At 32.3% G+C, this 18,452-nt stretch overlaps 1 protein-coding gene across 1 annotated transcript; it reads right to left on the bottom strand.

Moving 5' to 3' along the window:
* Window positions 1–1,616: 1,616 nt before the first annotated feature.
* LOC139853110 (chlorophyll a-b binding protein 7, chloroplastic) lies at window positions 1,617–9,614 on the bottom strand. The gene is made up of 6 exons (XM_071842483.1): window positions 9,443–9,614; window positions 8,414–8,580; window positions 8,132–8,278; window positions 2,412–2,544; window positions 2,193–2,285; window positions 1,617–2,076 (listed from the first exon to the last, which is right to left on the bottom strand). The coding sequence occupies exons 1-6, from the start codon at window positions 9,578–9,580 to the stop codon at window positions 1,768–1,770; spliced, it is 987 nt and encodes a 328-aa protein (XP_071698584.1). The 5' UTR covers window positions 9,581–9,614; the 3' UTR covers window positions 1,617–1,767.
* Window positions 9,615–18,452: the final 8,838 nt, after the last annotated feature.

The raw sequence follows: 18,452 nt of genomic DNA on the forward strand, positions 1-18,452 counted from the left end.
ACTTCGTTGATCAAAGTTAACCGCAAATATCTCACGCATTTTCTCACAAAATCACCCATGAGATTTTTTTACGGTCTAAATCGTGACTAAGCCAACGACTTAAAAATATTTGACATCTACTACCCATGGATTAATATGTCATGGGTAAATATAGAGTAATACCATGGGTAAATGAGTAACGTACACATTGCACACAACATTTGTGATCATATCGTGTTGTGGCATGTATTTTGTCGTGTCTATTTTTATGCGGGTATTTCATGCGTAAATATGTACTCATGACTCACCATTACCCATTATCTATTTTTGTGACTTTTTTTCTCCTTATTACAACTTTATGGGTAAAATGTGGGTATACATAATGTTCAAGTTGCACTCGTATACTTTTTTTTGAAAGACAAAGTTTGGAATCACTGATGGGGATAGAAACCACCTATTCGATCATTTTTCACGCACACACATGCTTTCTGGCAAAAACCTAATGTTAGTGCATACATGTTAGTCCCAAATTCATTATAAGTTTTTCGTTAAGGTTTATATCTAGTGAGCAATTATATAGGTGTGGGTATACATTTAAAGTTCATTTACTCACTGTTTGGGCAACCGCACGGATGCAGAATGCATCCGTACGGGTTCAAAGTGCAACCGCACGGTTGCATCCTGCAACCGCACCGTTGCAAGTGCAGACATGATTTATTGTGTATTTTAGGTTCATTGTTGGGGTTACGAACACTAAACCATACCTAGTCGTGTATTCGATTTCCAGAACGTCTAGCACTCTGTTGGTTTGATCTTTAAAATCCTAAAGCCTAAAATATGGATTGTAATAGTTTAAACATCGCTAACATCTAACGCGGTAGTTCGTTTTCGCTTTAAAGAGAGAAAAGTTCAACAATTAATTAAAAGCCATTTTATTAAATACGTTTGGGGAGGAAAAAATTTGAAACGTACTAGATGTCGTGATAAACATCGATGGTATAAAAGGTATTTTATTGATGATTCGATGAAATATTCGGAGGAGGAGGAGGATGAAGAAGTTGACTGCTGCTCATGTTGTTCATCCTGCTCATCCTCGGGCTCGGAAACGTAGATTTCTTTGATTAATCGTGGTGTTTTAATGTTTTGGGGTCATGTATGTTTGAGATTTTCGTGTATGGCTATTCGTTTGGATCTTTGGTAGTTAGGTTAGTGGTTTTGAGGGTTTCTTAAATTGTTCTCGTGCTCGTGTTAGGTTTGATCGAGTTTTGATTTGTAGGTGTGTTTGTGTGCGGTCTCGTATATTGTCTAGCTTCTTGCTAGTTTGTTGTGTTTTAATTTATATATATAATATACTTGCCTTTCAAAAAAAAAAAAAAAAAACATCCTAAAGTCTAATAACAAGCTAAGATGAATGTTTTGTTAATTGTTTTGATATAAAACCCAATATCGAGTAATTCCGCACTCGATATCGAAGTCTAGATCGATTAATCCTGTTTACTCAATCCTGTTTACTCAATCCTACACCTAAACGCATAAGAGGGACCCGATCTATCAATCCATACGGGCATGTATATTAGCAATTATCATTATGTATATACGACTTCATGTTTAAGGATAACGGCAAATACAATTGAATATTCAGTTCCAAACTATATATATTTCATGCCATCGATTAAAAACATCATACAAGCATACACACTTCACAACAAGATGGCTAAATTGTTCATGTATAGCCACATATTGGCAGCGAAAGATGATAATATTTTAAGTGAATCAGTGAATGAATACTTACTTGAAAAAAGACTCGAGCATAGTAAGTATGTTATTATGGAAGGGGTCTGAAATGTGGTCTACAAGGTTCTGCACAGGTCCTTTACCAGTCAAAGCCGCTTGACCATAGAAACCTAGCCATGCAATCATCGCAAGACGTCCATTTTTTATTTCTTTCACCTTCAGTTCCTGAAATGCAACTGGATCTCGAGACAAGTTCAATGGATCGAAAAGCACACCGCCTGGATAATTAATGTCACCCGGTAGATATATTCCTAATGGCTCAAGAGCCTCTATCCCACAGTATCTTGCATATTCGGGCCCAACCTGGACGCATTAAAAACATAACACTAGTAAATCTGCATACGGTTCAATATAAAAACTAACTATTTTTTTCAATATTTGGACAATTATTAATATTTGGGCGGGTTGGGTCGGGTTACCATGAGAAGAACTTGGCAGATTGCTATAACGATTACTCCTTGACTTCCAGCAAAATGGAGGCCTGGGATACCAAGGTAATCCAGTGTCTCGCCCTGTCAACATATTTAAAATGGCACGGTACATTTAATTGGTTATTTATACTTTTTTTTATCATCTCTTTTTTGTTTTATATATGTGTGACATTTACATCATGATATAACGAAATTATGGATCCATACCTGAAGCTTTGAGTACCCGACTCGCCACCACACAGGTTCAACAAAATGGAAAGCACCTACAAGATCTAATAACTCCGGAATCAGGGCACCGAGTGCTGCAAGCATGGCCCAACGAGCATGTAGTATTTCAAAGCTGCAAAAACACAAATCAAATAAAGATGAATATTTATATATGTGACTATCTTTGTGGTTCACGTTGAACAAGGTCAACTTGGGTAATTGGGTTAACTTTGAATCTCCAAAAAGTCAAATGAGTAATTTCTTGAAGAAAAAAAAAAGGCTCAAATATGCCAAATGAGAATGGTTAATCCTATTTTAACAAATATTTGTTACTCAAATCATGATTTTCACTCTCCTTTCCGGTAGGCGATTTAGGCCGGAAATTGGATCTCCACCATTTTTGCCCTAAATTGAGCTCTGCAATCAATTTTTCTTCGATTCTTCGCAAATTTTTCATTGTTTTCACTTCGTTAATTCTTCTATTACATCAATTTCTTTTAGTCGTAAAACTTCAAAAAGGAAAATACGAATTCCGGTTAAATTTTCTAATTCAATCCATAATTTGAAACCAATGGAAGGCGATAATGTACAAAGTGTTGAGAATGAAGATTCGAATCGATTGAATGATTTTAGTGATGGTGATGAGGTCAGATCTGAAAATAAGTCGGTTGATAGTAACAGTGTGAAGGATTATGAATGCACGAACGATCAGTTTCCACCTCTAGGTCAAAATGTGAGCAATTCAAGTCCTGCACAGGTGCCAATGGTAAATGTTTCAAACTCTAAGAGTCCTGTTAATAGTACTATTGATCCTACAGTGAATGTTGATAAAGTATGAATATTGATGATAGTAAACTGTGTTATATTCCATTAACTGTTGAGGATGATGGTACTGAGGTTGTGGTGTTTGATGAGGATTATGTTGAAGAATGTAGTAGTAAATGGAAAACCACAGCTTATGGCTATGTTATAGGTGGTAATATGGCGTATGGAAAACTGCAATTCAATTTGAGAAAGATGTGGAACAAATTTGGAATTAAGGAGATCATAATGGATAATAAACAGATTTGTTTCTTTAAATTTAGGACTGAGGAAGGAATGAATCAAGTTATTGAGCAGGGACCATGGATAGTGCAAGGGAAACCATTGTTTGTTGCTAAATGGTCACCTGATCTTGATATAGAGAAAGTGGAGCCTAGTAAACTTCCTGTGTGGGTTAAACTATCTAATATGCCTTTAGAAGCTTGGAACAAAAAAGGCATAAGTGCCATTGCTAGCAAACTTGGTAAACCAATGATCATGGATCACATGACTACTAGTATGTGTAATAAGGGTGCTGGTAGGGCTACTTTTGCTAGAGTAATGGTTGAGATTGAGGCTGCAAAGGGATATATGGATCATGTAGACATTCACTACAAAGATAAAATGCAAGTCACAAAGGGCATAAAGAAAGTCAAGGTTGAATATGACTGAAACCTGCTTTATGTTCTCATTGTGTTGTATTTAGGCACAATCATGATGTGTGCTCTCATAGACCAAAGACCACTGCAGAATTGGAGAAGGAAAATGTCAATGTTAAGCAACATGAAGAAGATGCAGGGTTTGTGTTGGTCAACAATAAAAAGGAAAGGCAGAATGTTAAGCAGCAACCTACTAAGCAACCTATTAAGCAGGTTAAGAACAAGCAAATTTATGTTGCTAAGATTGCTGAGCCAAAGGTTAAATCTTCTACCAAAGCTTGGAGAGTTAATAAAGAGAAATTCAATGAAATAAGAGTTAGTATGAATAAATATTCTGTTTTATCTGAAGAGGATGATGAGGATGCTAAAAGTGATGATACACAAAATAATGATGAGGTATATGCTAGCTGTAAACAGACTAGTAACATTGGTGATAATGAATTAAAGGGCAATGATTATTCTGTCCTGGATAAAAACTACTAATGTTACCAATGGAGTTCAAAGTTGCTAGTTGGAACATTAGAGGTATGTGCCATGTAGATAAACAAGATGAACTTAAAAAGTTCATTAAAGAAGAGAATATTTGTGTATGTGCAGTTTTAGAATCTCATTTGAAGCCTGGTAATACTGGTCATAGCTGCAAGTATGTTTTTGGTAACTGGAGTTGGCAATCAAATGTCAATATGAGTAGTAACAGTTGTAGAGTTATTATTGGTTGGGATAGTAATAAGGTGAATGTGATGGTTGTTTATATGGATAGACAAGTGATATTCTGTTTAGTTGAGTCTGTGGACAGAAGTACCAAATTTTATTGCAGTTTCATATATGCTAGTAATAGTGGATTGCAAAGGCATAATCTTTGGAAAGAATTGAAAAATCAAGCTGTGATTACTGCTCATCTGCCATGGTTACTCATGGGTGATTTTAATGTGACAAGATGCAGTAGTGAGCATAGTTCTGGTTGTTCTTTTGCCAATGATGATATGATAGAATTTAACAAATGCATTGCTGATATAGAAGTGGATGATATGGGGAGTTCTGGTTTACATTTTACCTGGACTAAATCTCTCAAAAATCCTTTATGTGGCACCCTTAAAAAGCTGGACAGAATCATGTGTAATGAAGACTTTATTAAAGTATTTCCTCAAGCTAGTGGGATTTTCTTACCTTATCTTGTCTCTGATCACAGCCCTGCAATTATGACTATTCCTAATGGACTGCAGAAGAAGAAGAGAGCTTTTAGATTTATGAACCACATTGCTAATAAAGATGAATTTCTTCATATTGTTGATAATGTATGGAATACTCAAATAAGTGGTCACAAGATGTATCAAGTGGTTTCCAAACTTAAGCTGCTTAAAAGGGATTTGAACAAGTTGAATTGGTCTCATGGTAATGTTTTTTTCAAAAGTTAAAGATTTGAGGATCAAGCTTAAGCAGTGTCAATCTGACATTGACCAAGACCCTCATAATGTGCAGTTAAGACAGATTGCTACAAACACTCTTTTAGAATATGAAAAGGCCAAGCATGATGAACTTATAGTGTTGCAACAAAAGATCAAGATTCAATGGTTAACAGAAGGTGATAAGAATTCAAAATTCTTTCATAGTGTTTTAAAAAGTAGGGTTCAAAAGAGCAGAGTTGACCACATTTGTGATGAAAATGGTAATAGATTCAGTGGTGATCAAGTGGGCCAGCAATTTGTTAAACACTTTAAAGATTTTTTGGGTGAAAAAAGACAATGCAGCTCTGTGTATGATCTGGGTGACATTTTTAGTAGGTCTCTTACTTCAGAAGAAGCTCTAGCTATGGTGGTCCCCATCACTAATGAGGAAATCAAAAGTGCCATTTTTGATATAGATGCTAACAAGGCTTCTGGGCCAGATGGATACTCTGCAGTCTTTTTCAAGAAAGCTTGGAACATTGTGGGCCCAGATGTATGTGCAGCAGTTCAAGAGTTCTTTCAAAATGGCAAGTTACTTAAGGAGGTTAATGCTACTCTCATTGCTTTAATTCCTAAAATTGATACCCCTAACAAGGTATCTGAGTTCAGACCTATTGCATGCTGCAATGTACTTTACAAGTGTATAAGTAAAATCTTAACCAATAGATTGAAAAGTGGTTTAGATAAGCTTGTTCATTGTAACCAAAGTGCATTCATCCCTGGTAGAGCTATCCATGACAATGTTTTAGTTGCTCAAGAAGTGTTAAAAGGGTATAATAGGTCAAAAGGACCTAAAAGATGTGCTCTTAAAATTGATCTGCAAAAGGCTTATGACACTATTGATTGGGGATTTCTTAAAGATATTCTGGTTTGTTTTGGTCTGCATGAAAAGATGGTGCAGTGGATTATGGAATGTGTTACAAATACAGCATTTTCTATTTGCATTAATGGAGATATTCAAGGATACTTCAAAGGGGGTAGAGGTCTTAGACAAGGAGATCCCATTTCTCCATATTTGTTTACTTTGGTGATGGAAGTGTTCAATTTGATTATGGCAGATCATATTTCTAGTTCTGGTACCTTCAAGTATCACTATAAGTGTAAAAGTATGCAACTTTCCCATATTTGCTTTGCTGATGACTTATTGGTATTGTGTCATGGTGATGAAAAGTCCATTAGGGTGATTAAAAAAGTGCTTGATGATTTTGGGAATACTTCTGGCTTGCACCCTAACTTTGCTAAGAGTATTATATTTTTTGGAAGTGTTCCAATAGATGTTCAAAGTAAAATTGTGCAGTTGTTGCCTTTTGAGGTTGGCCATCTCCCAATGAAGTATTTAGGAGTTCCTTTATTAGCTAAACGAATGGGGATAAAAGACTGCAAAAGTCTTGTTGACAAAGTCAACAAAAAAGTCAACAATTGGAAAATCAAAAAGTTATCATATGCTGGCAGATTGCAATTGGTGGCTTCAGTGCTTAGTGCAATGCAGATCTATTGGGCTTCTATGTATATGTTACCTCAAGGTATTATTGAAGAGATTGAAAAATCATTGAAAGGTTTTCTTTGGAGTCAAGATAATAGCTCTAGAGGTAAGGCCAAAGTTGCTTGGAAACATTTATGTTTTCCTAAAGATCAAGGGGGTTTAGGTTTGAAATCCTTGAAAGAATGGAATGCTACTTTGCCGGTCAAACAGATATGGAGAATTTTGACCCAAAAAGAGTCTCTTTGGGGAAAATGGGTCAATGTGGTCAAGTTAAATGGCAGAGATTTTTGGGATATACAACCAAGGTATAATGACAGCTGGGGTTGGAAATTTTTTCTTGACATGAGAGAGAAGATTAAGCCTCATGTAGCTATTGAAAATGTTAATGGTAGTGAGGTATACAAATGGTTGACTAATGAAGGCAAGAAGGTGGCATTCTCTACCCAGCAGGTTTGGAAGGATTTAAGAACTAATAAACCAAAAGTTGCTTGGCATCATGTAGTCTGGTTTAAGTTCTTTGAACCTAAGCATGCTTTCATCTTATGGTTAGCTATTCTCAACAGATTATCAACTCAGGATAGAATGCAGAAGTGGCAGCCAAATATTGTGTTCAAATGTTCATTGTGTGGTACTTGTAGAGATTCTATAAGTCATCTATTTTTTGGATGTTCTTATAGTAATGCTGTTTGGGAATCTATGAAAAAGAGAATTATTTTTAGAGGTTTGCCAAATCAACTGGATGGTATTGTTGATAAGCTTGCGCAGTATCCTTACACTAAAAGGTTATGGTGTACAGTGAATCGTATTGTTCTTGCAGCATGTGTTTACTTTATTTGGATTGAAAGAAATTGCAGAATGTTTAAGCAAAAACAGAGGTCTGTGGATGTTCTATGTGATGTGATTTTTAGGCATATTCAATTAAAGTTGATGACTTTTAAAGTCAAAGGTTCGAGCAATGCTATGGAGGTGGCTAGTAAATGGAATATGCACTGGAGTAATAATCGTTTGTTCATTTGATGTTTGATGTATTAGATTAGCCTGTTTTGTATTTGATTGTATTGTTTGTTTCTTGTGGGCCTGGGAAGATCCAGCCCATTTGTATGCTCCATTGAAAATATATTTGTTCCTTTTGCCAAAAAAAAAAAAAAAAAAAAAAAAAAAAAAAAATGGTTAATCCTTCCTAAGTTAATACTACTAATTCAACAATACAGTTTAGATTAATCATAAATAAATGATTCATCAATTAATTGTTAAATTTAGACTATAATGGACAAAAGGTGTTAACTGGTAAACTTGACTGCGTCCTGCAACATATAAAAAAGGAGAATTTACTTGTAATATCTCTGAAAAGCAGCAGGGTCTTGACTGAGTCCTGCAATATCAAAGCCATAATCACCAGGTAGTTCGCCATCAAGATAACTAGGATATTCAAATGGGATCGGTCCAAGCCATCGAGGCCTCTCTTCTCCATACCAAAAGCTGTTCATATCAACTATATTAATTAATACACTGTCAACTTAATATATGAATTAAAGACATAACATAATCTCAATAAAGGTTTATAAATATTATTAAAGTGATGTGATGTGTTACCTTAGCCTGGTTATATATTACCTATCTGTTTTTGCCTTGTCTGCGAGTGATTTATAGACTGAAGCATTCATGACAGCAATTTTCTTTTTATCCATCATTCGCCTCTGCAACGTCTCACCAAGGGGACTGTTGGCGATTGCTTTTACGGCAGTGAATGGAATAGCTGAAAAAACTACTACTCCAGCAAGCTATTTGATAGAAGAACAAAACAAAAGTTCATGATCCATTTTTTCCATGGATTAGTGTTTGGAAATGCATCAAACTCGCACGATCTTAATTGTGCGTAACCAACTTTCAAAAATTGTATTTAATGTATAATATAATGTAGTACTTGTGAGGATATCAGGACATGAACCACCAGGCTATCATAGGATGGTGTAATATACAATAAATAAGTAATTAATCTATGGAAGACCTCGCGAATGATTATTCTTACGAACTGGATATTTACGTAGATTTCGTTACGTTCGTAATATGTTCATAGAAGATTAACGGCACATGTATGTGCCAATTATCAGGCTTGCATATGTACGTTATCCTTAGGTAAGTGACAATGATTAAACTTGCATATGATTTACTTAGAAATGGAGTATCGTTAATTTTTGACGGAGTGATTTACTTAGAAATGGAGTATCGTTAATTTTTGACGGAGTTCTAACTTAAAAGTAACGATACTCCCTTTTGGTTAACACTTGATAAAACAATCCTTTAAACGTCAAAATAAACCTAGATTACCTAAAATAGAAAATTGAGGTAAAAAGTTACCTTTTTAGTGGAATTTGCCCTAATAATAAATGACCCCCTATTTTCTATCTTGTCACAAACTCTATAACATGACCTGTTAAAAAATAACTAGAGAGGATTCTAAATTTCTAATCCTTAGGGAAGTTTATTAAGTGTAGAAAGGCATCTAAAGTTTCTGTTCGAGTGATTAATATGAAACTGGTCTTAAAAAGACAGTCATTAACAATATTAAAAAATAATGATAAGATTATTTGTAGAAAATAGAAGGTTAGGTAAAAGAAATTAAAGAAGTGGGGAGGTGGGTACCTCTTGCCATGAAGCTCGGCAACGAGTGAATTGATGGATTGAAAATCTGGGAAATGTGAGTGCAGCAGCAGGATCAACTCTGAGTCTGTGGCTGTGGTGAGAAGAGGAACAGGACGACGACAAGCGAAGTAGATTCATATTTTGGGTTACTTGCTTGGCCCTCTCATTTGATTTCCTTTTTAATTATTAAATTACGGAGCATAAATTTTTTATTAAAATTAGAATCAACGGATGTTAGCTTCGACATCAACACCACATGATATTTCATTTTTAAAATTACTCGTATCAAATTAAGTATTCGACAAAATTGTTATAATATATAGAATATTGTTGTAAATTTAGTAGTTAAATATGGATGGTAATTAGTCAAATATGGATAGTAAAATTTGTACTATATATATGTGCATAATGTAAGTTACAAAAATACATATATACATTAAATACATCACACCTCTCTTCAACCTCTTTCTCTCTTATATCTTCTACAACACATCTCTCTTTTATTGGTTCTTTCAATTTGAATATATTTAACCAGGCCACTAAAGGTAGTTATAAGCCTACTGAAATATAACACGTTATCAGCACGAAGTGCTCCGTATAATCAAGGTTTATCTAAGCAAGCACACGTCACTAATCAAGGTAAGAAATTATCTAACTTTTATTAACTTCACTAACATTTATATTTATGTTATTTAAGTTATATATGATCGGTTATACCGCCTGAATTATATTTCGGTAATCTAACTTTTATTAACTTCACTAACATTTATATTTATGTTATTTAAGTTATATATGGTCGGTTATACCGCCTGAATTATATTTCTGTAATCTAACTTTCATTAACTTCACTAACATTTATATTTATGTTATTTAAGTTATATATGGTCGGTTATACCGCCTGAATTATATTTTTTGTAATCTAACTCTTATTAACTTCATTAACATTTATATTTATGTTAATAAGACCTCATGATTGTACGCAACACGTCATTTGACAACACGGTACTTTATGTACGCAACACATCATTTGACAACACGGTACCATGGGTCGAGATTAATTCCGATCAATACGAATACGATGGGGTCTTTATATGTTATCTAACATTTATGATTACTTATGCAATTAATCATTATTTATTTCATGCATACTAATGTTTATTCTTAAAAGTAAATCTTAAAAGTTAAAATAAGAAAAAGTAGTTTGTATTTTTATTAAAAGTAAATCTTAAAAGTTAAAATAAGAAAAAGTAGTTTGTATTTTTATTAAAAGTAAATCTTAAAAGTTAAAATAAGAAAAAGTAGTTTGTATTTTTATTAAAAGTAAATCTTAAAAGTTAAAATAAGAAAAATAGTTTGTATTTTTATTAAAAGTAAATCTTAAAAGTTAAAATAAGAAAAGTAGTTTGTATTTTTATTAAAAGTAAATCTTAAAAGTTAAAATAAGAAAAAGTAGTTTGTATTTTTATTAAAAGTAAATCTTAAAAGTTAAAATAAGAAAAAAAAATCTTGTCCTTTATATTACTCATACGCGTTTTGATATAGTGACTTTATTCGTTAACGTCAACTAACGACGTTACAACGGTCATATATACATAACGGTTGTTAACGTCAACTGACGACGTTACAACAACTATATTTTTCAAATATAAAATAAACATCTCCGTTTTCACATTTTCACAAATCAATCTTCATTTTTCAGATTACTACTCTCAAAAAGTTTTTGTAAAAATGATTCACACAAGAATGATTTTTCCTATTGTATTGGTCATATTAACTATCATCATTGTTGCTAATATACCACCGGGTGAACCTATATTCTATCTTGCCCTTGTGGTTTTATTATTTGTAATCATACCATTATTCTGTTGTTTGCTACTTATGAATTTAAAATGATTCTAATTTCATTTTATTATTTGTCTATGAATAGAAGTTGATTATGATTATGATTTATGTTATTCATCTTTTTGATAATAGAAAATGTCGAATTTGAAAAGGCTTAAATTTGCTCATTTAGAACAAGTGGGAACAACTACTTAACATGGGTTATGAATGTAGAAAAACATCTCGAATCAAACGGTATTTTAGAAACCCTGAATGAAAATAACAATTATTCCGAACAAGAGAAAGCAATAGTAAGTATTTTTCTTAGCAAAAATATTGACGAGTCCTTAGAATCTACATATTATATGATCAAAAATCCAAGTGTATTATGGAAAACACTCAAAGATAGATACGATATTAATTATAAAAAAATAATAATAATAATAACGGTGATCCATGAAAGAATAAAATTAAAGATATTAGTAGACGCTCTTATAAGAATTCCGGAGATTCTTATTAATGATCTGGTAACGTGGATCATCAGTCTAGTATTTCTTGAATACATGAACATCTTGTTTAGCTCTACAAATAAGTCCCAAAAGAAAAGAAAACGAGAGTGAATCTGTTGACAAATCTTGATTAAATTAACCCTGAGCTACCTTGAAACTTGAATGGTTTGAATTTTCTAAGATGCCTAGTTTTTTTATGTATCACTCATAAATAAATGGTTTTAGACCATAACGCATATGTTTTATTAAGTGTTATCTTTTATGTACTTCAGATTATAACTTGTTTGCAGGTAATATAATTTGATTATCTTGCTGAAATATAACTCATTATTTGCTTATCTTATTTGAAGTTTTAGTATGAATCCTGCAGAAATACAACATGAATTAAATGGTAAAGACCTATGTATTGCAGATAGTAGTAACATACACACTATGATCAAATCTAAGAAATATTTCATTGATTTAAATCAAATGAAGGAATTATAAATACTATATCAGCTCTTGCAAACTTGATATAAGAAACGAAAAAGGCAAAATTTCATATTACCAAATGGTACGAATTTTTTGGTAAACAATGTCTTGTTTTCTCCCAAATCAAAGAGAAATTTGTTAAGTTTCTCTGATATATATCATAATGGATATGATTATCAGTCAATGATAATCGAAAATGAGAAATATCTATGTAGCACCGAAAAGCGCATAGGATTAAAAGCGCATATGATGAAAAGCGCAGCGCACATGATTAAAAGCGCATATGATAAAAAGCGCATATGATGAAAAGCGCATCGCATATAATTAAAAGCGCATATAATGAAAAGTGCATATGACGAAAAGCGCAGCACATATGATTAAAAGCGCATATGGTGAAAATGATATATGATGAAAAGCACATATGGTGATTAATGAAAATCACATATGGTGATTAATGAAAAGCACATATAGTGATTAATGAAAAGCACATATAGTGATTAACGAAAAACACATATGGTGATTAATGAAAATCACATATGGCGATTAATGAAAAGCACATTGAGAAATAATCACCAATGTTTCTTGAAAGAATTCAAGGGTATATATATGGACCAATTCATCCATCATGTGGACCATTTTTCTAATAGACGCATCTAACGCATGGTCTCATGTTTGTGTGTTATCAAGCCATAATATGGCATTTGCAAAGTTTCTTGCACAAATTATTAAATTAAGAACACATTATTCTGATTACACCATTAAAAGGATGAGACTTGATAATGCTGGTGAGTTAACATCTCAAGCTTTTAATGATTATTATATGTCTACAAGGATTGTTGTTGAACATCCAGTTGCTCATGTGCATACACAAAATTGGTTTAGCTGAATCAATAGATAAACGCTTACAGCTAATAACTAGACAATTAGAAATGAGTACAAAACTCTCAATATTTATATGGGGACATGTAAATTTACATGATGTGACATTAATTCTCATTAAATAAAGTGCAAGTTATAAATATTCTCCATTACCAACTTAATTTTGGTGGAGACCAAATATTTTTCATCTTAGAACATTTGGTTGTGCAGTGTATTTTTAATTGAACAACCACAACAAATGGTTCCTCAAAGAAGGATTGAAATATATGTTAGATATGAAACATCTTCAATCATAAGATATATTGAACCCATGACGGGTGATGTTTTTACAGCAAGTTTTGTCGATTGTCACTTTAATGAAACATTGTTCCCTATATTAGGGGGAGAAATGAAATATAAATAAAATGATGTTTCATGGTGTGAACATCAATTAAGGAATATTGATCATCGCACAAAAGAATGCGAAAAGAAAGTTCAAATATAATGCATATGCAAGAACTTGCAAATTAATTACTTTATGCATTTAAAGATACAAAAAATAAGTGACTAAATCATATATACCAGCAGTAAATGCTTCAGCTAGAATTGAAATTACAAAAGCTGGCAATAATGTCACTCATGAGTCTTTGCTACGGCAGAAACGTGGGAGACCAATTGGTTCCAAAGATAAAAATCCTCGAAAAAGAAAATCAGCTGATAATGAGGTAAAAGAAAGTGTTCAAGAAGAACCACAAATCAATACTCCTTCTGCAGAGGATATTGATAAATGTAAATACATAAATTTCAATAAATTATGCAATATTATGAAACTGAAATGAAATGAAAAATCTTGATGAGATATTTTCATATAATGTTACAATGACATCATGAATAAAGATGATGATCTGGAACCAAAATCTGTCATTGAATATCAAAATAGACGTGATTGAACTCAACGGAAAGGAGCAATACGAGCTGAATTAGAATCGCTCAATAAAAGAAAAGTTTTTGGATCAATCGTTATCACTTTTAAAGATGTGAAACAATGGGATACAAATGAATTTTTATCCGAAAAGAAATGTGCAAATGAAGTTACAAGGCAAAACTAGACTTGTAACTCAAGATTTCCCACAAAGACCAGAAATGAATTAGGAGAAAAACTTATCCTCCTATAATGAATACAATTACTTATTAGATACTTAATCAACCTGGTAGTTATTTAAATGCATCTCATGGATGTTGTTACTACTTATCTGTATGGATCACTTAATAGTGATATATATATATATATATATATGAATATACCTGAAGGGTTAAGGTATCATAAGCATCTAATGCAAAACCCAAGGGAATATATTCCATTAAATCACAAAGATTTCTAAATGGGTTTATACAATCGGGACGTATGTGGTATAATCGATTAAATTACTACTTGATAAGAAAAGGGTATACATATAAACTTATTTGCACGTGTGTTTTATAAAAACAATGTTCGGATATGTGATCATAGCTGTTTATATCAATTATCTTAAATAAAGAAATCTATGAAGCCATTCAACTTCTAAAGAAAGATTTAAAAAAAAAATTCAAGTATTACGTTGATTTACATATTGAGCATATAACTAATAACTTACTTATACATCAAACAACTTATACCGAAAAGATTTTAAAATATTTTAATATGGACAAGACAAAAACCATTAAGTACTCATATGGTTGTTAGATCTTAATATTGATACTAATCCATTTCATCCTCTAGAAGATCATGAAGATCTTCTTGGTTCAGAAGTTCCATATTTTAGTGCAATTGGGGCTCTTATGTATCTTACAAATTATACAAGATCTGACATTTCTTTTGCAGTTAATTTGTTGACAAGGTTCAGCTCAGCCCCTACCAAAAGACATTGGAATGGGATCAAACAAATAGTTTGATACCTTCGGGGAACTAATGATTTATAATTATTTTATTCTAACAACTCGAAACAAGATTTGTTTGGTTATACAGATGCAGATTATTTATCTGATCTACATAAAGCTAAATCTCAAACTGGATATGTATTCCTAAATGGAGGCACCGCAATATCATGACGTTCTCAAAACAAACACTTGTTGCAACATCATCAAATCATACCGAAGTGATTGCATTACATGAAGCTACTCAGGAATGATTTTAGTTAAGATCAATGATACAAATCATTATTAATTCTTGTGGACTAGAACGCTATAAAAGCCCAACAACTATCTATGAAGATAATACAGCTTACATAGTACAAATGAAAGAAGAGTATCAAAAATGACAGAACAAAACATAAATGCTGACGAGGCACTAAAGCTATAAACGGTCTTAACGGTCATAAGTTTGATGGAAAAGAATGGTATATTGGCAAGGCTCAGAAAAAGACTGAAAGGGAATAGGAATTGAAACAACAGTTTGAGCAAACCATGAAGGAGACTGTAGACAAATCACATGGGTCAAACTTGTACATAAAAGATTTAGATGATACAGTTTCAGATGAAAACCTCAGATTCTTCTCATATACTCAAGATCTCGTAAAAGACAACCAGATTAAAATGAGATACGTTCAATCAACAACTCTGCTGATCTTTATACCAAAGCACTGTCAATCGCTGTTTTCAAAACATACGTTCACAATATTGGCATGAGGAAAGTTCAAAATATGTGACGACTCAGCATTGTCTACTTGAGGGGGAGTCAATTCTATGCTGCACTCTTTTTCCCTTAGCTAAAGTTTTATCCCACTGGGTTTTCTTTAGCAAGGTTTTTAACGAGGCAGTATTAATTTCTCTTTAAAAAAATTACCATCCAAGGGGGAGTGTTGTAAATTTAGTAGTTAAATATGGATGGTAATTAGTCAAATATGGATAGTAAAATTTGTACTATATATATGTGCATAATGTAAGTTACAAAAATACATATATACATTAAATACATCACACCTCTCTTCAACCTCTTTCTCTCCTATATCTTCTACAACACATCTCTCTTTTATTGGTTCTTTCAATTTGAATATATTGAACCAGGCCACTAAAGGTAGTTATAAGCCTACTGAAATATAACAAATATAAATATAATAGAGTGGATAGTCAATTTTGATACACAAAATTAATGTTATTGTATTACCTAAAGTACTTGAATTCTTGCTATAAATAGACCTTCAAGCAAGCATAATACTTGCTCATTCTTACAAGAAAATTTCTCTCTTTACTCATATACTCTTGTTCTTAATATTTTCAAAGTCTATATTCAAGAACCAATCCACTAAAGGTAGTTATAAGCCTACTGAATTATAATATGTTATCAGCACGAAGTGCTCCGTATAATCAAGGTTTATCTAAGCAAGTACAAGTCACTAATCAAGGCAAGTGTTCAAGTCCGGCAGTACGCTACTTCAGACCAGTGTACCCTGGGAACAGACGCAGAATCTGTTTAAGGGAATTGTGTCAAACACAAGCCCGGTTCAACCTTCAATTCAGTTAGATCATTCTATCTTTTCGTTCTCATTATAATTATGTGTTATACATGATTATTATGTTTGTGATAATATGTATAATCGTTTCAGTTTCGTATATAATTTACCTACAAACTTAAACAGATTCGTTGTACGAAACTAAGTGTACAGATATACATTTTGTGATTTAAGGTATTACTGATTAAATCATTAGATTACGTTAAGTTTAAATCAGACTATGTTTTATAAACTGAGCATACGAAACTCGGGCTGATTTTAAACAGATTGAGAAGTTGCTTGATACTTTATTGCCATAGCATGTTGATTTATTGATAATTGATTATGATTGGTACATGTTTATATTGGTATCTTTGCTACATATGCTGCAATTCGAGGACTTGTTAACATGAATGCTTTAATTGGTCTTACATGTTATATAAGGTTATATGATTTAAAATAAATTATAGTTAAACATGGTTAAAAGTGTTATATGTTGACTAAATTCTTATATTTTTGGGACTGAATATTAAATGTATAATATGGTAAGAATATATTTTATATTCCGTAACGTTTAGTAATAATTGATACATAAGTAAACGATTTAGTCAATATACTATAGCAATATACTTAAGACATAAATATATGAGACTAACTTTTAGGGGTGTTCATCGGTTCGGTTTTCGGTTTATTCGGTTTATACGGTTCGGTGTATTCGGTTTTGAAATTTTTTAGAGCAAAACTGAAAACCGAACCGAACACCGAATTCAAAACTAAAACCGAACCGAACCGAAAACCGAATTCAAATTCGGTTTTGGTTTGGTTTTCGGTTAAAACCGAATATCATAAAAAAATCAAAAGTATAACAAAAACGCTAGATTCACGAGGGTCTGGGCATCTTCTTCGACATTTACTTTAATAAATTAATTAAACTACACAGAAAGTAAAACATACTTGCATTCCAAACATATATGTAAATGACATTTCCAAACAAAATAAACTGATAAATTAATTAGATACATGTTACCTGCAATCAAACAAACACATATGAATATGATATTCTATCCTACTCTTTAATTGAAAATGTAATTAAAATTGATTGTGAATGTTAATTTAACCGTAAAATACAGTATGATATACGGATATATATATATATATATATATATATATATATATATATATATATATATAAGCAAACAAATTTAATCATCTGACACTAACTTTAATAAGAAGTTGAAGAAAACTTATTGAAGATGTAGGATTAATCGAATATAATATGGGTTAGGATTTGGTGAGAAAGAGGAGAATGACAATAATTTGAGGCAAATAAATATGTTGAGATTCGTTTTATATTTACTTTACTACTCCGTATTATAATTTTTTAAGAAAATGATAATAATTGTACTAGCTAATTGAGATATGAGCGGGAAATGGAAGTAGACGAAAACATTTTCACATTTTCAACTAGCTAATTGAGATATGAGCGGGAAATGGAAGTAGACGAAAACGTTTTCACATTTTTCACATAATAATAATCTAATATATCTAATATATATTAATAATATTATATAATTATTTTGGATTCGGTTTTGAATTCGGTTTTCGGTTTAACCAAATTCAGAATTTTCAAAACTGAAAACCGAACCGAAAACCGAATTCAAATTCGGTTTCGGTTTTACTCGATCCGAAAACCGTTTTTCAAATTCGGTTTTGGTTTTTTTCGGTTTGGTTCCGGTTTGGTTTTCGGGTTAAACGGTTTCAAACCAAATACTGACCACCCCTACTAACTTTAATTAGAATATACGAAACATATAATACTTTATGATTAAACTAATCAAAACATAGATCAACAATAATAATTAAATCAAAATAATGATCATTGCA

Source organism: Rutidosis leptorrhynchoides, chromosome 6, assembly GCF_046630445.1.
Source record: "Rutidosis leptorrhynchoides isolate AG116_Rl617_1_P2 chromosome 6, CSIRO_AGI_Rlap_v1, whole genome shotgun sequence".
NCBI lineage: Eukaryota > Viridiplantae > Streptophyta > Magnoliopsida > Asterales > Asteraceae > Rutidosis > Rutidosis leptorrhynchoides.

What these genes read in the sequence shown, in the direction of transcription:
- LOC139853110 (XM_071842483.1), bottom strand. Translation starts at nt 9,580, where the DNA reads ATGAATCTACTTCGCTTGTCGTCGTCCTGTTCCTCTTCTCACCACAGC. An exon ending in GCTTTTCAGAGATATTACAA is followed by an intron (nt 2,545 to 8,131) that starts GTAAATTCTCCT and finishes GTGTTTTTGCAG; the next exon opens with CTTTGAAATACTACATGCTC. An exon ending in TCGGGTACTCAAAGCTTCAG is followed by an intron (nt 2,286 to 2,411) that starts GTATGGATCCAT and finishes ATATGTTGACAG; the next exon opens with GGCGAGACACTGGATTACCT.